Source organism: Rhinopithecus roxellana, chromosome 8 (assembly GCF_007565055.1).
Source record: "Rhinopithecus roxellana isolate Shanxi Qingling chromosome 8, ASM756505v1, whole genome shotgun sequence".
In the NCBI taxonomy this organism is placed as follows: domain Eukaryota; kingdom Metazoa; phylum Chordata; class Mammalia; order Primates; family Cercopithecidae; genus Rhinopithecus; species Rhinopithecus roxellana.
Window position 1 is genome coordinate 36049975 of NC_044556.1, and position 20326 is coordinate 36070300.

Below are 20326 nucleotides of genomic sequence, written 5' to 3' on the forward strand. Positions count from 1 at the left end.
TTGAACATTGAGAACACTTGGACACAGGAAGGGGAACATGACACACCAGGGCCTGTTGTGGGGTGGGGGAAGAGGGGAGGGATAGCATTAGGAGATACACCTAATGTAAAGGACGAGTTAATGGCTGCAGCACACCAACATGGCACATGTATACGTATGTAACAAACCTGCATGTTGTGCACATGTACCCTAGAACTTAAAGTATAATAAAAAAATAAAAACAAAAAAATGGGAGCATAGGTTTTGAAAATTAGGATAAATCGTGTATATAGAAAAGAATTAAAGACTAGAAGCAATTGAGAACAAGCAAAGCAGATTAATAGAAAAATCTTGACCCAAATGTCTTTGATATTTAATGTTATTATTTAATAATAATTGCTGTAGTACAGCTATAAATTACTCTTGTTGAATAAGAGGCATACTTTTTATAAATGTTTCATTGAAAGGTAAAAATTTTGTTAACAATTAGAAAATGAATCTAAAATATCTTGAACCGAATTTAACAGAGTATTCTAATCCAGAAGATGAATGTATTTATATCAGTTCCATGATCAAAGGAGGAATTACATCTGATATATTCAGGGCTGTTACGATTCAGCAAATGAAATATTTGTCTTGATGTTTCTATAAAATAATAATTTTTAATATAATTATAAAATCCAGTTGAATATGAGAACCCAGCCCCAAGTCAAATAATAAAAATCTCTGACTACATGAAAATGTGCCCTTGCCTTTACAAGTCAGTTTGATTATATTTTGAATAGTGAGAGCCTTTTAGACCAAGTGGTTGCTAAAACCTTAGTTTAAAAAAAAGAAAACAGTTTTACGAAAGTGTTGTGAGCCAAAGCAAGTTTGCAAAAATCTTGCTAAAATTAATGGAAGTGTATAAGGGGAAAAGAGTCCATGACATGGATGAGTTATTGCTATAGTATTAGGTCACTGCTCACTGATACTAGTTTCCATTTTCCCAAAGCAGTTGCCATGGAAACACTTGGAACTGGAACTGTCACTGATGCTGTGAGGATGATAATATGGCCTGTGTCAGAAAAATGAAAGAAAAGCAGCTTTTAGGTGGTTTTCATGTTATGTCATTGGAATCAGTATTTCCAAAAACAGATAACCATTTAGGATAATGATATTGTCATTCTCGTAACATATGATAACCCCAGGCATTCAGATGAACAAAAAGAGTGAGAGTATTACTCTAGTAGACAGATGCTAACCACTTTCTGTATTGAAGATATTCCCTTTCTAGCACTACAGAAATTTGGGGAGAGTCTGATGTTCACCATAAAACTAAGCTATATAGAGAAATTCAGTAAAATAAGTTTCACTGCTTAAATATGTTTGAGCATATTTTTACATTTGTTTATATTTAAAATTTGTTATATTAGATTTCAATGATATTAAAATTTAATTGAGTATTAAATTTAAGTATTAAAATTTAATTACGTATTTTTATTTGTATATATTGGTAAATTTTTAAAACTTTAAAAATCTTTAAGTAGTTTTATATTTCCTTGTTTCAATCATTTTTTACTATTTTGATGGTTGTACCTATGGAGCTACTTCATCTCTGTATATGATAGTGTCATTAAGTGTTGGGTTTTGTAATCCAACAAACTTGGATTCAAGTCCTGCTTATATCTTTTAATAGCTGTCTGATCTTGGGCAACTTATTTTCCCTCCAAGAGCTCCAGTTTCTTCCGTAAAATGAGGATGATAGAGACACTCCCTGTCTCACGAATGTGAGGATTAAAGGAGACAGGGTATGTGAAGCCCTTAGCCAAGGCCTTCAGTAAATGTTAGCTGCTATTGCTTGTTGCAGCTTTTGCTGCCGTTGCTATCATCATCATTATTATTTAGAAAATCGTAACCGTCTCTTAACTTTTCTTTTAAAAAAACTTTTAAAAGTTCGTCAATACTTAATAATGAGATAGGAAAGAAAGCCCAATTAAAATGTAAGATTGAGGCAGCAGCTCACGTGTGGCAGGAAATGAGTAATTGCAACTCATTAATTATCAGGCTGAATGGTAAATTAGGCTCAGGTTGTTGATGAATTTTATGTAAAGTACTTGAGATTTTCAGTCCTTGTGTAAAACCAGAATTGATAATTTCACTGAAATGCTAGTTAATAATCTCATAAAATGTTGAGGCCTGAGAGTATTCTTGTTAGAATTTTATTTTTCACATATAGACAGAAAAGGGGTCCTGGGGAAAGCTCAAATGAGGAGCTTTCACTCACAGAGACTGAATACTTGCTGCAAGCTGTATGATAGAGAAGATTTGGTTCAGAAAGGAGTTAGCACAGGTGGAAAGGCAGGAAACCTGTCTGTCAGAATAGATCATTCTTTTCTTTTTTTTTTCTTTGAGACAGTCTTTCTCTGTTTCCCAGGCTGGAGCGGAGTGGTGCGAACTCAGTTCACTGCAACCTCTGCCTCCCAGGTTCAAGTGATTCTCGTGCGTTAGCCTCCTGATTAGCTGGGATTACAGGCATGTGCCAACACACCTGGCTAATGTTTTTTGTATTTTTAGTAGAGACGGGGTTTTGCCATGTTGGCCAGGCTGGTCTTGAACTCCCGCTTGGCCTCCCAGAGTGCTGGGATTATAGGCGTGAGCCACTGTGCCTGGCCAGATCATTCTTTATGGACCTTGTCTCAGGTATTTTCTGATGACGTATGTCTCAAGAAGAGTTCCTAGTAGCATCTGTGGTATCAGTTATGGAATTCTGAATTTCTCTACTGTTGACTTTTTCAAAGATCAGGGATCCAGGTCCAGCATCCTCACAATTTGTCTAAGTGCTGAATGAATGGAGTATTTAGAAAAGGCCTCTATTTAAGATTAAAAAGACGTGGCTAGTTTTTGCTTTACCAGTACTTTAGAGCTTTTAGTGTTATTCCTTCTTATCATACAGTTTTCAGTTCCACTTGCAAAGGATTTCTTTGAAAAGGAAACATTTCCAGTTACTGTTCTTTGTTTTCCTGAAAAGAAATGTTTTAAGAGCACTAAAGTGATCTCAGGATCTGGACAAGCCAGGCTATGAGACAGATTTAGGCCAAAGATGAATGAAGATGGATAAGCTGGCTTTATGGCAAATGCCTGTAGACTTTGCGTATCAACAAAAATAAGGCAGGACTGAAGGCTTTTCCCTAGCTATGTGAACTCTAAGGGGTTACCTTAAACAGTTTCCCAGTCCGTTTAGAAAATGTTCAGAAGTTACCTTTCTACTGGTCTGTTTGCTGTTTTTAACTGTTCTAGTGATACTGCTATAAATACTAAGACAGTAACAATCTGACTACTTTTACCTTCCCTGATCCAGATAACCAGCCCTTTAGGAAGTTGTATACCACCACCATGCATCAATTCTTTTTACCACATTGCTCACAGGCTGCGAAAGGGGACCACGAAGATTTCAGAAATTAATTCTATTTTAATGCTTTCCCAAGTCTGAACAAACTCCTTTTAGTGAGCCAAGGAACTGAATGGTTTTCTTCTCAGGGAATCTAGAAAGAACACTATGTTTAAGTAAATCTTTTGTAAAAAGGAGAATAACTGAGATATTGATTTAGAAGGTCACCACAGGGCCACCATATGACCTGCCATATGTTTCTGGTGTGCCACCTGTTGTAGAATTAGTGAATCAACTCATAATGCCTGGCATACGACATGGCCCTTTCTGCACTGGCATTTCTCTAATTACGTTGTTTGTAAGGAAAATAGAATAATAAGTGCTTGACATAATTCAGAGCTAAAAGGCACTTCCTTCCAACACTGACTTACTCTATTTTAGGATAAAATCTCCCACTGTGTATTCCTAGAAGAGCCAGGGCACTGTCTGTAGAGAAATAAATTATCATCAAGAATAACTTTTCTAGTCCAAACGAAGGTCTATTAAAATGTCCCTTACATACTCCTAGATATGATGCAGACATACTAGTAAGGAGCGGGTTTTACTATGGAAATTAAACATCATTCACAGTGCCATTCAAAAACATGAAGTATCCCTATTCAAATCAGTCAGTAGTCAGCAGGAGCCCACATATCTGATAAGTTTAAAGTTTATTGACCTAGGCTAGGAAATTCTCAGAGGACATAGAAGGAACATTTGTTTCCTAATACAAATGTTGCCAGTTGCATGGTGGAAAATATTTTGACAAGATTTCCTGAATATATGAGAACTCATTTCAAGCTATAATTATAGCAGAATGTCTTAATAGTTAGTCCAGGAAGGCCCTTAGCCAGAGATACAGTAGAGCTGCACAGAGCATCTTTGCAATTGTATTAGACTCAGCTTTGTGTATTTGGTATAGAATTTGATCCATGAGTCAAGTAGTCTTAACACTTAACATTTAATGTTCCAATTCCACTCAGCTTTTCAAATTTTAAAAAGAGCCAAAGGCATAAATAAGAGGAATTAATTTACCTGTGGAATTAAGTATGATTCATTTTAATTGTCAGTCATTTCACTGTACCTGAATTTCTGACCAATAACTACTGAGTGCTAAACCTGAGTTTGACCTGCATTTATTTGCAAGGTTCCTTATGGGAGCAAGTGCCCCTTTAACAGAAGCAAAGATTATCTTATCGTAGCAGTTTCTAAAATAGCTAAAAACTTGATGCAGCTTAAATGATCAACGATAAACAATGAGATATCTGATCAGTCAGGTGGTATCAGTGAGATTAATAACTCTTAAACAGAACAATTAGGATGATAATGTAAAAATCAGAAAAAGGTTTCTGGTAGGTAGAAGATAGCAAAGAGGTTTATATACTATGATTACAACTGTGTAAAGAGTATGTATGTGGGCAAAAGTGAGAAGTATGAAAATACTTGCGTTTGGATGGGATGATGACGTGTGGTACTTTTCTGTTATGTTTTTAAACATTTTTCTTTGATGTTATGTTGAATTTTTAAATGATGATGATTATAAATCTATACTAGCAGAAATCTAAAATAATTGAAAAACCTGGTTTTTTGTTTTTTTGTTTTTTTTTCCCATAGTTATTCCTCATAAAATTGGCCGAGTCATAGAAGGAAGTCCAGCTGACCGCTGTGGAAAACTGAAAGTTGGAGATCATATCTCTGCAGTGAATGGGCAGTCCATTGTTGAACTGTCTCATGATAACATTGTTCAGCTGATCAAAGATGCTGGTGTCACCGTCACACTAACGGTCATTGCTGAAGAAGGTAAGGAGCCAGTAGACCCGCCTGCCCCAAGCTGATCTGAGAGGCGCAAAACCTGTGGGAGGCAGTGGCCTCCTCCAGCACTGCCAGAATCACTGCAGGGATAGAACTGTGTATGCACTCTGGAGTCTCATTCTTCGCCTTTTCCATTTAATGAACTTAAAGGACAACTTATTATAAAATTATCAGCAGCTCAAGAAAAATAATCCAGCTAGTGAGTGTGGACCATTTGTTTATGTGCTAGAGAAGCAAGCACCCAGAAGTGAAGGAGACTGGTAATACTTTTCAGATCTTATTTTCTTAAAATAATGTCTTAAGTCTTGGCTTGAGTGAGAGAAAATCCTTTAAACAGTTCAAAGAAAGTCACTGTTGATATCAAGTCTTTTATGTCAGGCCAGTGCCACCGTGTGCCTTTCCTTGGGGGCAGGGCTTTGTTGTGGGCAGCCGCTTTGTAAACAGGGTAAAAGAATGTGTGGGAATGGCTAGTAAGTGGGGCATAAAACACATACTGGCAGCCCTGGAGTCTTACAAACATGTTTACTGTCTTGCCTTGCTGTAAAGCTGCCTTTTGATCATTAAGAATTTCTAATTAGGAACCATCTTTAACCAGTTCATATTCTTTGTGAATTACAACATAACCACTATGTAATGCTCTCATTTTTCCTGATTTTGCAAAACAAGAAGCCAAAAACAGAATTATGAAGAGTCAGTCTTTGATGTTAAAATTCCTCATACTATAATGTGTATTCATGTTCCATTTTCCCCCATGACCCTGTAATCTAGTTGGTTTCCAAGTCTTTTATACTTCCTGGTTCTACCTTTTGTTTCTGTTCCTACCATACCATTCTCATCCATTTATTTCTAAGGTATTACATAAATCTGTTCAAGATGCTGTAGGGGGTATTTCTGCGTGGACCTGAATTGACTTTACTGCTCCCTTAGGTCCTGTCGAATTCTGGGCAGGATTCCAAGATGCTGTGACATCCCTGCCTTTGTTCTTTCCCTTCTCCATTCCATTCCTACCCTCTTCTCAGACTCTGCTGATTCTTTTTTAAAATAATCCCTTGTAGAAGCTCCACTGCTTCCCCACTCTGTGCCCAGAAAGTGTTCTGTGATTTTGCTCTCAGCCTGCCTTTTAAATGTACTTCTCAGTATTCTCTCCACACCCTCTCTGAGCTGGGCCTCACTGGCCTCTGTGTACATGGCCTCCGCCCGACCCCAACTCCCATAGCACCTCCTATCTCTGCACTTCATTGGACATCATCCTTACATAACTATATCCCTGTTTAAATGGTCTGCTCTTTGTAAACAAAAAACATATTGGTTGACTATGATACTAGATGCTCAGCATTTTTTTTTTTTTTTTTTTTTTTGAGACAGGGTCTTACTCTGTTGCCCAGGCTAGAGTGCAGTAGCACAGTCGTGGCTCACAGTTTCATCCTCCTGGGCTCAAGTGATCCTCTTACCTCAGTATCCTGAGTAGCTAGGACTACATAATTTTTAATTTCTTTTTTTTTTTTGAGATGGGGTCTCACTGTGTTGCCTAGTCTGGTCTTGAACTCCTGGGCTCAAGCGATCTTCCTGCCTCAGCCTCCCACAGTGCTCGTATTACAGGGGTGAGCCACTGTGCCTTGCCAGCAAATATGTTTTGAATGAAGGATGAGTAAATGAATGAGTGAACAAAGTAAAAGTTAGGAGATTTTAGTTCTGAGGCCTTCTATCCCATTACCTAAGCAGAGGCGATTTAAACCCAATAAAAGAAGTAAGGCTTTTGACAAAGGTCACAGATACCTATTAGCTAGTTATATGACAAAAAAGCTACTTAATATTTCTAATCTTCACTTTTTTAACTGTAGAATTGGAGTAGTAATATCTATTTCAGGATCATCATCAGAGGTTAAAGGTGAAAATATACAGAAACTGCATAAATACCCTAGGGTGCTCATCTAATATCATTATTTTACCTGCATGACTGGCTCCCTCATTCAGGTCTGTGTTTAAATCTCACTTGCCAAGGAAATAATAATAGTATTTAATAAGGGTGTACTATGTGACAGACACTGTCCTAAATGCTTTATGTATATTAACTAATACAATAATCCTAGGCAGGCACTATGGTTTTCCAATTCTCGTAGATGAGGAGACTGAGTCACAGAGCAGTTAGATGAATTGCCTGTGGTTAAAAAATGTTCTAAATGCTTACTCTATGCATCTCGTCTATGTTCTAAATGCTTACTCTATGCATCTCTATGTTCTAAATGCTTACTCTATGCATCTCGTCTATGAACCACGCTTTGGGTAGCCTTGGGATGGATTGTTAGAGAAAAAAAACTACTTCTTTCTCCAGTAACTTTTCCCCCAAAAATTACTGTTTACTGTTGATGGTGTTTTCTCTGAGAGATTATCCAAGATTGTTCATAATTTTTCTTAGAATGAAAGTTCCCTTTCGGCCGGGCGCGGTGGCTCAAGCCTGTAATCCCAGCACTTTGGGAGGCCGAGACGGGCGGATCACGAGGTCAGGAGGTCGAGACCATCCTGGCTAACATGGTGAAACCCCGTCTCTACTAAAAAATACAAAAAACTAGCCAGGCGAGGTGGCGGGCGCCTGTAGTCCCAGCTACTCGGGAGGCTGAGGCAGGAGAATGGCGTGAACCCGGGAGGCGGAGCTTGCAGTGAGCTGAGATCCGGCCACTGCACTCCAGCCTGGGCGACACAGCGAGACTCCGTCTCAAAAAAAAAAAAAAAAAAGAAAGTTCCCTTTCACATTCTGGCCCAAACGCTTGTGGACTGACACTTGAGATTTCCTGTATAACGTCAGTTCGTGTTCAGAGAAAAGAGAGAAGGGTGGAGGGAAGCTCCCTAGCAGATATATACTTAAAGTATATTTCATATGCAGCCACAGCCTCTTAAAATACATTTTATATGTTAAATCACATTGCAGTGATCACACATTATTTTATTATACTCTAGGTTTTTTTAAACTATGAAAACATTCAGAATCTCTTATTTTTCTTAGGAAAAAACAGAAAATCTTCCTTCTGTCTATAAAGATTTCATTCATGGACTTTGTAAGCCTTCCAGGTTTCCCATAAAATTCAGTATAAAATCTATCAACTGCACTAAAGAGTCAAATGAGTATTTATAACTCTAAAGCTATTTTCAGAAACCGCACATTCAGATCAGTACCTCAGGGCAGCAGAGCTTCCCATCTGGTACTTCTCCCCTTCTCTCCATCAGCCATTCCCCATTAACAGGTAAAAGACAGTTACCTAGAAAAAGAACAGCTCTTGGTCCCTCCATCCTTTTTATCCCCCCTTGCTAGATGCTGTTTAATATTTGTGCCTATGTTGCCAAGGAAATTGTAAGGCAAGTGTCATATTTCATAAAAGACTTCCAAACTGTAGCCAGGACTTGAGACTATTCTCTATCATATGGCATTCCCCACAACACTACCGCCTCTTCCTCCGCCATGGTATCTTGTTTCTAAATATGGAACATAAATTTACTATGTCTGATAGTTTCTGCTTACTGTAAAAAAAATATATATATATATATAATTTTTCAAAATTAATTTCTAATTTTTTGTCAGGTCTTGTTAATTTTAAGAGTGAACATGACTTACCAAAGGCTACCAAGTACTCCTATTGGAATGATTCTGGTAGTGTTGCAATACTTTTGTTTTGTTTTCAATTTATTTATCTGTTTATTCCCATTTGTCTCCATTTTCCATTCTCATTTCTCTCACTGCTCCCATTGGCAAACATTCTAGTATGTTTTATGTACTGCATTTTATTTGTACGTCTTTTAAAATACATTTTTTGTTGTGTGTTGGCATTTATTTTTGAGTTATGTAAATGTTATAGATTTTACACTGGGTTTTTCTCAGAACCATGTTGTTGTTGTTTTCTTTTATGCCATTTTACTGAACAGGATCCAATCCAGGATTCCTCGTGGCATTTAGTTGTTGTGTCTTTTTTTTCTTTTTAATTGGGATAGAATTCATATACTATAAAAGTCATTATTCTAAAATATACAGCTCAGCCTGGCACAGTGGCTCATGCCTGTAATCCCAGCACTTTGGGAGGCCAAGGCGGGCAGAACACCTGAGGTCGGGAGTTCGAGACCAACCTGACCAACATGGAGAAATCCCACCTCTACTAAAAATACAAAATTAGCTGGGCACGTGCCTGTAATCCCAGCTACTCAGGAGGCTGAGGCAGGAGAATCACTTGAACCCAGGAGGCAGAGGTTGCAGTGAGCTGAGATCGAGCCATTGCACTCTAGCCTGGGCAACAAGAGCGAAACTCCATCTCAAAAAAAAAAAAAAAAAAAAAAAAAAAAATTATATATATATGCAATTCAGTGGTTTTTTAGTATAATTCAGTGGTTTTTAGTATATTCATAGGATTTTGCAATCATTACCACTAGTTTCACATTTTATTGCCTCCAAAAGAAACTTCATACCCATTAGAAATCACTTCCCATTCTCTTGAAACCCGCATTCCTAGGCAACCACTAATTCACTTTCTGTCTCTGTGGATTTGCTGGGTATTTCATATAAATAGAATCGTACAGTATGTGGCCTTTTGTGTCTGGCTTCTTTCACTTGGCAAAATGTTTTCAAGGTGCATCCTAGTTGTAGCATGTATCAGTACTGCATTCCTTTTTATGACTAATGAATAGTATTTCATTATGCATACATTTATTTTGCTTACCTATTAATCATTTGATAGACATTTGAGTTGTTTCTACTACTGTGAATAATGCCACTACAAACGTTGTTTTATAGGTTTTTGTGTTGATGTATGATTTCATTTTTCTTGGTTGTATACCTAGGAGTGGAATTGTTGGGTCGCATGGTAACTATGTTTAGCTTTTTGAAGAACTTCAAAACGGTTTTCCACAACAGCTGCACCCTTTTATATTCCCACCAGCAATATATGAGGCTTCCATTTCCCCATATCCTTGCCAACACTTATTTTCTGTTTCGGGGGTTTGTTTTCTATCCATCCTAGTGGGTGTGAAATGGTATTTCATTGTGGTTTTGACTGGCATTTTGCTGATGAGTAATGATGTTGAACATCTTTTCATGTGCTTATTGACTATTTGTAAATCTTCTTTACATAAATGTCTATTTAAATCCTTTGCCATTTATAACTCAGTTATTTGTCTTTTTTATTATTGAATTGTTTTCTGAATACTAGAGCTTTATCAGATACATGGTTTGCAAGTATTTTTCTCCCGGTCTCCATTCATGTTTTTACTTTCTTGATACTATCCTTTGATGGACAAAAGTTTTAATGCTGAAGAAGTCTAATTCATCTATTTGCAGGGGCGGTGCTTGTGTTTTGGTATCATAGCATCATATGCTTTTAAGATTTATCATTGCTGGGTGAACATAATTGATTGCTTTTAACTGCTTGATAGTTTTCCATGAATATTTACAACAAATAACCTGTCCACTTCCCTATAGACAGTCACATTGCCTACAACACTACAGTATTACAAACAATTCTATAATACACATCTTCACATATCTATGTTACAAAACAGTGTGAGAAGCCAGGCATTGGTGGCACATGCTTGTAGTCCTAGCTACACAGGAGGATCACTTGAGCCCAGAAGTTTAGGCCAGCCTAGATAACATAGCAAGACCTTATCTCTTAAAAAATAAAAAACAGTGTGAGAATTTCTGGGAGTGAAATTACTTGATCAAAGGGTATACATGTGCTTGATTTGATACTGTCAGATTGTTGGATCCATCTATTCCCACCAGCAAAACATTGAGGATTTGTATGCCTTTACTTCCCCACCAGTACTTGTTATCATCAGCTTTTGAATTTGCTAGCCTAAAGCATGAAGGTATTGTCTCATTATTTAATTTGCATTTCTCTGATTGTCCATGAATTTCAGCATCTCTTCATACGCTTGAGTTTTTTTCTTGCTGGGATTTCTGTCTTGTTGATATTTAGTGGTTGCTCATGAATTATATGGACTTCAGTAGTACAGTTTTGTTTTAGAGACTATAAATATCTTTTTCTGCTATCTATGTTCTTTGACCATGGTACCCTTTATTATACAGAAATTCTTAATTTAGATGTAATCAAATTTGTCACTTTTTACCTACAGCTTAAACTCTTGAGGTTTTATTTAAGATAAGTCATTTCCCCCCACATCACAGAGATCTTTCTTTTATATGATCTAATACCAGATTTGTAATTTTGATTTTTGTACCTAGGTCTTTAATCCATCTGGAGCCTACCTTTGTATGTAGTTTTAGGAGGGATGTGGTTTTATTTTTTATTCTTAACATGAGCCAGTTTTCCCAACACCAGCTATTAGACAGCACTTCTTTGCCTTATTTATTTGTGATGTCATCTCTCCTGTATAGCAACTTCCCCTTTAAACATGAGTCTCCAAGTTCTCTATTCTGTTCTATTAGTTTATTTGTTCTTGGGCTGATGATATATGTGTGTGTGTTTTTTATTTTTTTTATCTGTGATATATCCTAATATATCTGCCTATTAGGGCAAACCTATCTGTCTCTCTGTTTCTCGAAATTGACTATATATTCATGGAACTTTTCTATATAAAATTTTAGAGCAAATTATTAAGCTCCTCCAAAAAAGTCAAAGTGCAGTTTTTTGGGGATATATTGTGTCTATGTGTATATAAATATACATGTGTGTATGTATATATATTTTTTTGATGGGGGGAGAATATCTTTACATATTAAGTCATCCCACCAAAGATCATGGACTGTCTTTCCAATTACTCAGATCATCTTTTATGTCCTTTAATAAGAGTTTTAGAATGTTGTCTCATAGGGTTCTTATTTACTCTTGGTAAGGTGATTCTCAATAGATTATAATGTTTATTCCTGTAGTTTAATTGTGGATTTTGTTTTTTATCTTTTGAAGATACACTTTCTCTTAAGTATATTATTATAGGCATACCTTGGAGATACTGCAGGTTCAGTTATAGGGCCACTGCCATTAGGTAGTGAATATTGCAATAAAGTGAATCACATGAACTTTTTGGTTTTCTAGTGCATATAGAAGTTATATTTACACTATACTAAATGCACTATACACTATATAGTCTCTTAAGTGTGCAATAGCAGTATATCTTAAAAAACAATATACATACCTTAATGAAAATATACTGTATTGCTAAGAAATGCTAATGATCATCTGGGCCTTTAGTAAGTCTTAATCTTTATGCTGGTAGAGGGTCTTGCCTCGATGTTGATGGTTGCTGACTGATTTGGGTGGTGGTTGCTGAAGGTTGAGGTGGCTGTAGCAATTTCTTAAAATAAGACAACAATAAAGTCTGCTACATTGATTGACTCTTTCTTTCACTAAAGATCTCTCTGTAGCATGTGATGCTGTTTGATAGCATTTTACCCACAGTAAAACCTCTTTCAAAATTGGACTTCATCCTCTCAAACTTTGCTACTACTTTATCAACTAAGGTTATGTACTATTCTAAATCCTTTGTGGTCATTTCAATGATGTTCACAGCATCTTCACCAGGAGTAGATTTCATCTCAAGAAACTACTTCTTTGCTTATCTGTAGGAAGAAAATCCTCACCTGTTCAAGTTCCGTCATGAGATTACAGCAATTCAGTCCCATCTTCAGGCTCTACTTCTAATTCTGTTCTCTTGCTATTTCTACCACATCTGCAGTTACTTCCTCCACTGAAGTCTTGAACCTGTGAAAGTCATCCATGGGAACTAGAATCAAGTTATTCCAAATTCCTGTTAATGTTGATATTTTTGACCTCTACTCCATGAATCACGAATGTTCTTAATATCATCTAGAACGGTGAATCCTTTCTGGGTTTTCAATTTGCTTTGCCCAGACCCATAGAAAAATCATGATCTGTGGCAGCTATAGACTTACCAAATGTATTTCTTAAATACTAAGACTTGAAAGTCAAAATTACTCCTCGATCCATGGGCTACAGAATGAATGTTGTATTGGAAGGCATGAAAACAACATTTATCTCCTTGTATTTCTCCATCAGATCTCTTGAGTGACAAGGTGCATTGTCAGTAAGCAGTAATATTTTGAAAGGAATCTTTTTCTCTGAGCAGTAGGTCTCAACAGTGGTATTAAGGTATTCAGTAAATCGTGCTGTAAACAGATGTGCTATCATCCAGGCTTTATTGTTCCATTTTTAGAGCATAAGCAGAGTAGATTTAGCAAAATTCGTAAGGGCCCTAAGATTTTTGGAGTGTAAATGAGCACATGAATTCACCAGCTGCATTAGCCCGTAAGGAGAGTCAGCCTGTCCTTTGAAGCTTTGAAGCCAGGCATTGACTTCTCCTTTCTAGCTGTGAAAGTCCTAGATGGCATCTTTTTCTAATAAGAGGCTGTTTTGTCTACCTTGAAAATCTGTTGTTTAGTGTAGCCACCTTTACCAAAGATTAGCTGAATCTTCTGGAAAAGTTGCTGCAGCTTCTGTATCAGCACTTGCTGCTTCACCTTACAGTTTTATGTTATGGAGATGACTTCTTTCCTTAAACCTAATGAACCAGCTTCTTCTAGCTTCACACTTTTCTTCTGAGGCTTCCTCAGCTCTCAGAATGGAAGAGAGTTAGGGCCTTGCTCTCGATTAGGTTTTTACTTATGGAAATATTGTGACTGGTTTGATCTTCTATCCAGACCACTAAAACTTTCTCCATATCCAGCAATAAGGCTGTTTCATTTTCTTATCATTCATTTGTTCACTGGCGTAATATTTACAATTTTCTTCAAGAACTTTCTTTTGCATTCACAACTTGGCTAACTGGTACAAGAGGCCTAGCTTTCAGCCTGTCGCGGATCTCAACATGCCTTCCTCACTAAGCTTAGTCATGTCTAGCTTTTGATGTAAAATGAGAGATGTGCAACTCTTTCTTTCACTTGAATACATAGAGGTCATTGTAGGGTTATTAATTGGCATGATTTCAATATTGTGTGTCTCAGGGAATAGAGAGCCTGAGAAGAGGGAGAAAGATGGGGAAAGGCTAGTTGATGGAGCAGTCAGCACACACATATTTATCAATTATGTTTGCCATTTTATATGGGTGTGGTTCATGGCACCCAAAAACAATTAGAGACAAGTGACTTGAAATTGACATACCCAGTAAGCAAAGGTGGAAAACCTAGGAATTTCCAGTGGGTACAAGAATATAAATATCAAAGATCACTGACCACAGATCACCATAACAGATATAATAATAATGAAAAAGTTGGAAATATTGGAAGAATTACCAAAATGTGACACAGAGACATGAAAGTGAGCACATGCTGTTGGAAAAATGACTCCAATAGACTCGCCCAATGCAGAGTTGCCACAAACCTTCAATTTATAAAAAATGCAATATAGTGAGGTACGCTGAAATGAGGCATACCTATACTTACAGACAGAAAGCCCAGCAAAAACTGAATTCTCATCAAGGGAGAGATATACTTAACCCATTGCTTTACTATTTTAAGAATTTTCAAATAAAATTCAGAGAGAAGATAGGCCTGTTTGACATTATGGAATAAATATTTGACTTTGTGAAGTAAAATAGCTTATAACAGAAAAAAATGGAGAAGCCACGTAGCATGTAGCACGGGTTGAAGGACTAAAAATGAAAAGAATCCCAGTGATAGGAAGTTTTACTTAAATTTGATGAAGACAACAAAAAACATGTAACTGCACCAATTTGTGGTACATTTTGCCTAAAACTGAAATGTCTCATCTAGAGTGGAAGGTAGAGGAAAACTTGAAATTGATCATATTACTTCTGTTGTCCCGCTCTGATGTTATACACTCATTACAATAGCCAAGCTAGTAACGCTGATAAATTATCTCTCTTGGCCATATGCAAAGTTACCAGTATCTCCCAGTCATCTTGTTGGCAGATGGAATTTTCCCCATCATTTTTCATTCCCTTAATATTAACCATTAATTTACAGTGACCGAAAAGAATCCAACTCTATACTGGGCAGTAAAGTTTAGAGACAGGTACCTTGAAATTGACATACCCAGGAAGCAAATGTGGAAGAACTTCTGGAAATTTCTAGCGAGTACAGGAATATTGAGATAACTGAGGTGTGATTCTTGCAATCAAGGAGTTCAGAGGATGGTAGGAGAGACAGTGTTCTGTCAGCTCTGACACAATGTGGGAAATGCTGTGAGAACATTGTGATCACAGTGTGCTTAAGGAGCCAGATAGGATTTCACAGAGGAGGTGAAATTTTCAACACGAGGTGAAATGGAAAGGCAGGCGTGCCCAGGTAACAAGGTTGGATAGTATCTTATGAGCAAGAAAACGTCACCATAGGTTGTTTTTGTTTTTGTTTGAGATAGAGTCTTGCTGTGTCACCTAGGCTGGAATGCAGTGGCATGATCTCGGCTCACTGCAACCTCCATCTCCTGGGTTCAAACGATTCTCCTGCCTCAGCCTCCCAAGTAGCTGGGACTACAGGCGCGTGCCACCACATCCAGCTAATTTTTGTATTTTTAGTAGAGACAGGGTATTTTTAGTAGAGACAGCCTGGCCATGTTGGCCAGGCTGGTCTCAAACTCCTGACCAGGTGATCCGCCTGCCTTGGCCTCCCAAAGTGCTGGGATTACAGGTGTGAGCCACCACACCCAGCCCACCATAGGTTTTTTACACAAGACAGTGGCATATTTCAACTTGTGTGTTAAAACTGGAGTCTTCTTCAGTGGCAAAGAGAGCAGTTAGGAGGTCAGTATAAACAACTTGTTAAAGTTACTCAGGAAAAATAAAATTCATGATAGCAATATAAAAGAGCAGCCAATGTCCAGGTCTCCAAAAAAAAAAAGTTCATAGCCCACTCCACCCCCACCCTCCCTTCCTAGAATACTTGACTTTAAAGAAGAAACACAACCCTCTGGATAAGTTCTGGTCCAGAGGTTGGTTCTGCATCTCCAGGTCTGGTACACGTTGTTAAATCCATGTTCACACCTAAGCCTAGCAGCCAGAGGGCGTAGAAATCCTCAGGGGCCAGCCACCTGGCTTGGCCATATACCATTTCTTCCTCCTGCCACTTTCTACTCTCTGGCCTGTGTTTTTAGAGTACTCTCTAGCTACAAGAAGTTTTTCAATAGAAACAAGCGATTTATCTGTGTTTTTAGTCTCACAGAACTTTGGAAAGTAGCAACTTAATCCAAGCCATAAAATAGTGATGCATGTATTGTAGCGAAGCCTGAAGTTTCAGCTTTCTCAATGGAAACTGCTCCTTAATATTCATATCTTTTATCTTTAACGTGAGATTTTCTCTGTTGTATTCTAAGATTCAGGTTATATCAGCTTCCATATGGTTTTCTAACTTAAAATATCCTCTACATTTAACATTTTTGTAAAGCAAGGTAAAGATTTCAGAATATATGCTTAAGGAGAAATGCAATACCAAGTGAGAGATATTATTTTGATGATGATGAAAATGATGATAGTTATAACAGAAACTGTTATATTGTGACTGTTATATGCCAGGCACTATTCTAAGCATGCACATTTATAAGCTCCTTTGATACTATAACTCAATGAGATAACTGTATTTCCCCTTTCATAGACAAGACGATTCAAAGCACAGATAACATAACAGATTTGCTCAAGAACACACAGCTAGTGAATGATGGGTCAGGCTTAAACTCTGTCCATCTTGCTCAGAGTTCATGGTCTTAATCGTTAAGCTGTGCTCGCTCTCTCTGATACTTTAAATATCCTATGCTTTTATATTTAAACATAATAAAATGTTCAAAAGTTTCAACTTCAAAAATATGAGTCTGCCAGCCTCCCCTCCTTGCCATCTAGTTCTAGGTGCAGGCAGTCAGTATGCTTAGCTGTGAAAGCTACCTTCAAGGAACAGCAGGGAATCCAGAGCTGTTAGGAATGATACAGAAGCAGATGTAATGTTTTTACCTATATTGGTGTTCTGAGAAAATAGAAGCAGTAGGATATTTATAAACATTTGTTAGCACTCAGGATTCTGTAAGTTTGTCTTTGGTTCTCAGTGTCAGGCAAAATAACTGCTCCTATATTGAGGATGCAGGTTGAAAGGTGTGAGTTTCGTTTGCAGACTGGCCTCCGTGTTCCAGCATTCCTGAGACTTGACTTTGTTATCTAGAATGGGTTACCAATTATTAGGTGTGTGCTCTGGAAACCCATAGAATAGGCAACAGTATAGTTCCTGGAGCTCTGTCTTCTAGATAAATATTATATTCATTTCTGAATTTTATGTTATATGGATGACTAAAACAAAGGTGAAAATGGGGACATAATATGATTCCTATTCTCCTGACACATAAACTTTAATCAAAAGCCACAGGGAAAAAAGATGTTAATGTGCCAGTTCCAGACAGCTGACAATAGTGCTGCTCATGCTAAAGCCACTGAAGTCAGTATAGCAGTAACCATCTGTTACTGTCTCACTTTCACAGATCCACTTGGTCTTCACATTTTTATGTACAAATTCTTATTTCTTTTGTTTTCTCATTTGAACAGAGCATCATGGTCCACCATCAGGAACAAACTCAGCCAGGCAAAGCCCAGCCCTGCAGCACAGGCCCATGGGACAGTCACAGGCCAACCACATACCTGGGGACAGGTGGGGCTATTCTCAGGTTTTTTGTTTTTGTTTCTGTTTTTCCTTATTCTCTCCTTATTGCTCTGCTATTCATAAGCCCACTCCCCATCATCCACCCCCATACAGTAATGCAGATGCCAGCTGTTGAGGTCAATGTGACAACTCTTGCCTGTTCCTCAAATACCGTCCCCATTGCCTACACCTACCCATTCAGTACCTTCGTCCCTCTTCCAGCCTCCATCCCAGGCACAGCATAATTATCCAATCTTGCCTGACATGCGAGGATTAGAAAGAAATGACAGTAGCATCTGGCTCTGCTACTCTTGGTCCTCCTAGTTTTTATTTTTTTATATTTTTATTTTTTGAGACGGAGTCTCGCTCTGCCACCCAGGCTGGAGTCCAGTGGCCAGATCTCAGCTCACTGCAAGCTCCACCTCCTGGGTTTACGCCATTCTCCTGCCTCAGCCTCCGGAGTAGCTGGGACTACAGGCGCCCGCCACCTCGCCCGGCTAGTTTTTTGTATTTTTTTAGTAGAGACGGGGTTTCACCGTGTTAGCCAGGATGGTCTCGATCTCCTGACCTCGTGATCCGCCCGCCTCGGCCTCCCAAAGTGCTGGGATTACAGGCTTGAGCCACCGGCACCCGGCCGTCCTCCTAGTTTTCATAGGGAAACTGCAGGCCCATATGGATTGCTATCGTTATCAGGCCACCTGAGCAGAGCAGGTTTTTGTGTGTATTTCTGTCCTCTTTCATTGAAAATATTAGCCATGAAACAAAAACTAGATTTCCAGAAATCAGCATCTTCACAGGCATTGGTGCTGCAGGAGAGCCATTTTTCACTGTGACGGGGTCAGCTTAACTGCCCTCTGGTGTAGTTATTTGGTTGCAGTTTTCTTTGATATAAACTGCTCTGAGATGTCCTTAAAAAAATTGGGGATATTGACAGACTTCAAGGTATGTTGGAATTAATGGCCAGGTTTCTCCTAGCACCCCTCTGATTTTAGATATAGTCTGTCTTCACAGTGGTTTGTCAGAGGGAAAAATGGCAAGGTTGAGCTTTTAAAAGAAAAGAAGTTAATCTGCCTTTAGACTGTTTTTCATTTTCTCAGTTCAGAGAGTGACTTGATTTCTCTCTCTTGTAGAAGTGCCCTAGAAGGTGAAATTGGAAAAGATGTCTCCACTTCTTACAGACATTCTTGGTCAGACCACAAGCACCTTGCACAGCCTGACACCGCAGTAATTTCAGTTGTAGGCAGTCGGCACAATCAGGTAAACAAACATTCCCCTAGACGGGGAGTGATATTTTGAGTTGCCATACCACTGGCATTGGTGAATTTTTATTGCAAATCAGTTCAGATAAATTTGTTTGCAAAACTAATAATTCTCGAAGACCTGCCATGTGTTTGGCATTCCGTTGGCATCCACGGGAGGGCGTCAGGTGTGAAAGAAAAGTTTCCCCTATAGCAAGAGAACTTTGAACCCTTGGTTAAGTACTTAGAAGTAAATAGTATTTTACAGAATCAAATTAGGGTTTTTTGTTTGTTATTTGTTTGTTTTTCAGGAAAGTTAGTCAAATGCTACTTAAAGGAAGCACTTTGCAAAATTCTGTTCTCTGTTCCATTGCACATTGACCAACTAGAAAAGACATGTAACCTTCAGATTAGTTTAGGCTGCATTTATACAAATTAAGGAGCCCTTTAACCAAAACCTACATTCCTTCTTTACAATATAGAAATGCACATTGAGAGTATAAATCATTTCCCCTAGCTATAGAAGTAGTCTTTCTTCAAAATGTAAATAAACAGTCCGTGAGAACTTGCTTTTCTTATACTTCTTTCTCTCTAGAGCCTTGGTTGTTACCCAGTAGAGCTGGAGAGAGGCCCCCGGGGCTTTGGATTCAGCCTCCGAGGGGGGAAGGAGTACAACATGGGGCTGTTCATCCTTCGTCTTGCTGAAGATGGTCCTGCCATCAAAGATGGCAGAATTCATGTGAGTTGGTTTCTGTCTGTAACCTTAGGTTCAGACTCTAGACTAGAAACTTCAAAAGATATTAATAATTGATTTAAAGGGAATGCAGGAACCTCCTACATCTCAAAACCAGGATGTGACATCCCTGACCCTCAAAAAGGCAAATGCTTGTCATTTTGCTTTTCTAATGCCCTGATGATTCCATTTATTCTCTTCAGTGTGCTAAACTGTATTACAGTTATGCTACTTTGCCTTCTTGACCTTGGTCAATAAGAAAATTCATTTCTTATTCACATAGTCAACATCTGAGGGTAAATGAATTAATAAATACACTTCTCATCTTAATAAGAGTCTTGAGAAAGCAAGGATCAAATAGAATCTTTAACTTCTTCCAGGAAACAATAGGCCCAGGATTTTTACCCCCCTCTTAGCTACCTGGAGAGGTAACTAGAGGCTGAAAAGCGTGGCTCTCAACATTTCTTACTGTTTGAAGGGCTAGAATTCACATCAGTAGTATTCCATCGTAGATGTTCTCACTCTAAAACACTGTGACTTCATATAGGGCATTGCAGACCAAGTTG

The 20326-nt window shown here is 38.1% G+C and overlaps 1 protein-coding gene across 5 annotated transcripts in view; it reads left to right on the forward strand.

Moving 5' to 3' along the window:
- Positions 1-20326, forward strand: part of MAGI3 (membrane associated guanylate kinase, WW and PDZ domain containing 3) — a 306588-nt gene that overhangs the window by 274392 nt on the left and 11870 nt on the right. For 4 of the 5 annotated variants that reach the window (XM_030935105.1, XM_030935107.1, XM_030935108.1 and 1 more), the window contains 4 exons: positions 5003-5188; positions 17696-17798; positions 18920-19046; positions 19623-19766. In XM_030935105.1, the coding sequence (XP_030790965.1) occupies positions 5003-5188; positions 17696-17798; positions 18920-19046; positions 19623-19766 (560 nt within the window). The remainder of the gene's footprint in view (positions 1-5002; positions 5189-17695; positions 17799-18919; positions 19047-19622; positions 19767-20326) is intronic. The other variant, XM_030935106.1, reaches the window with a different exon arrangement.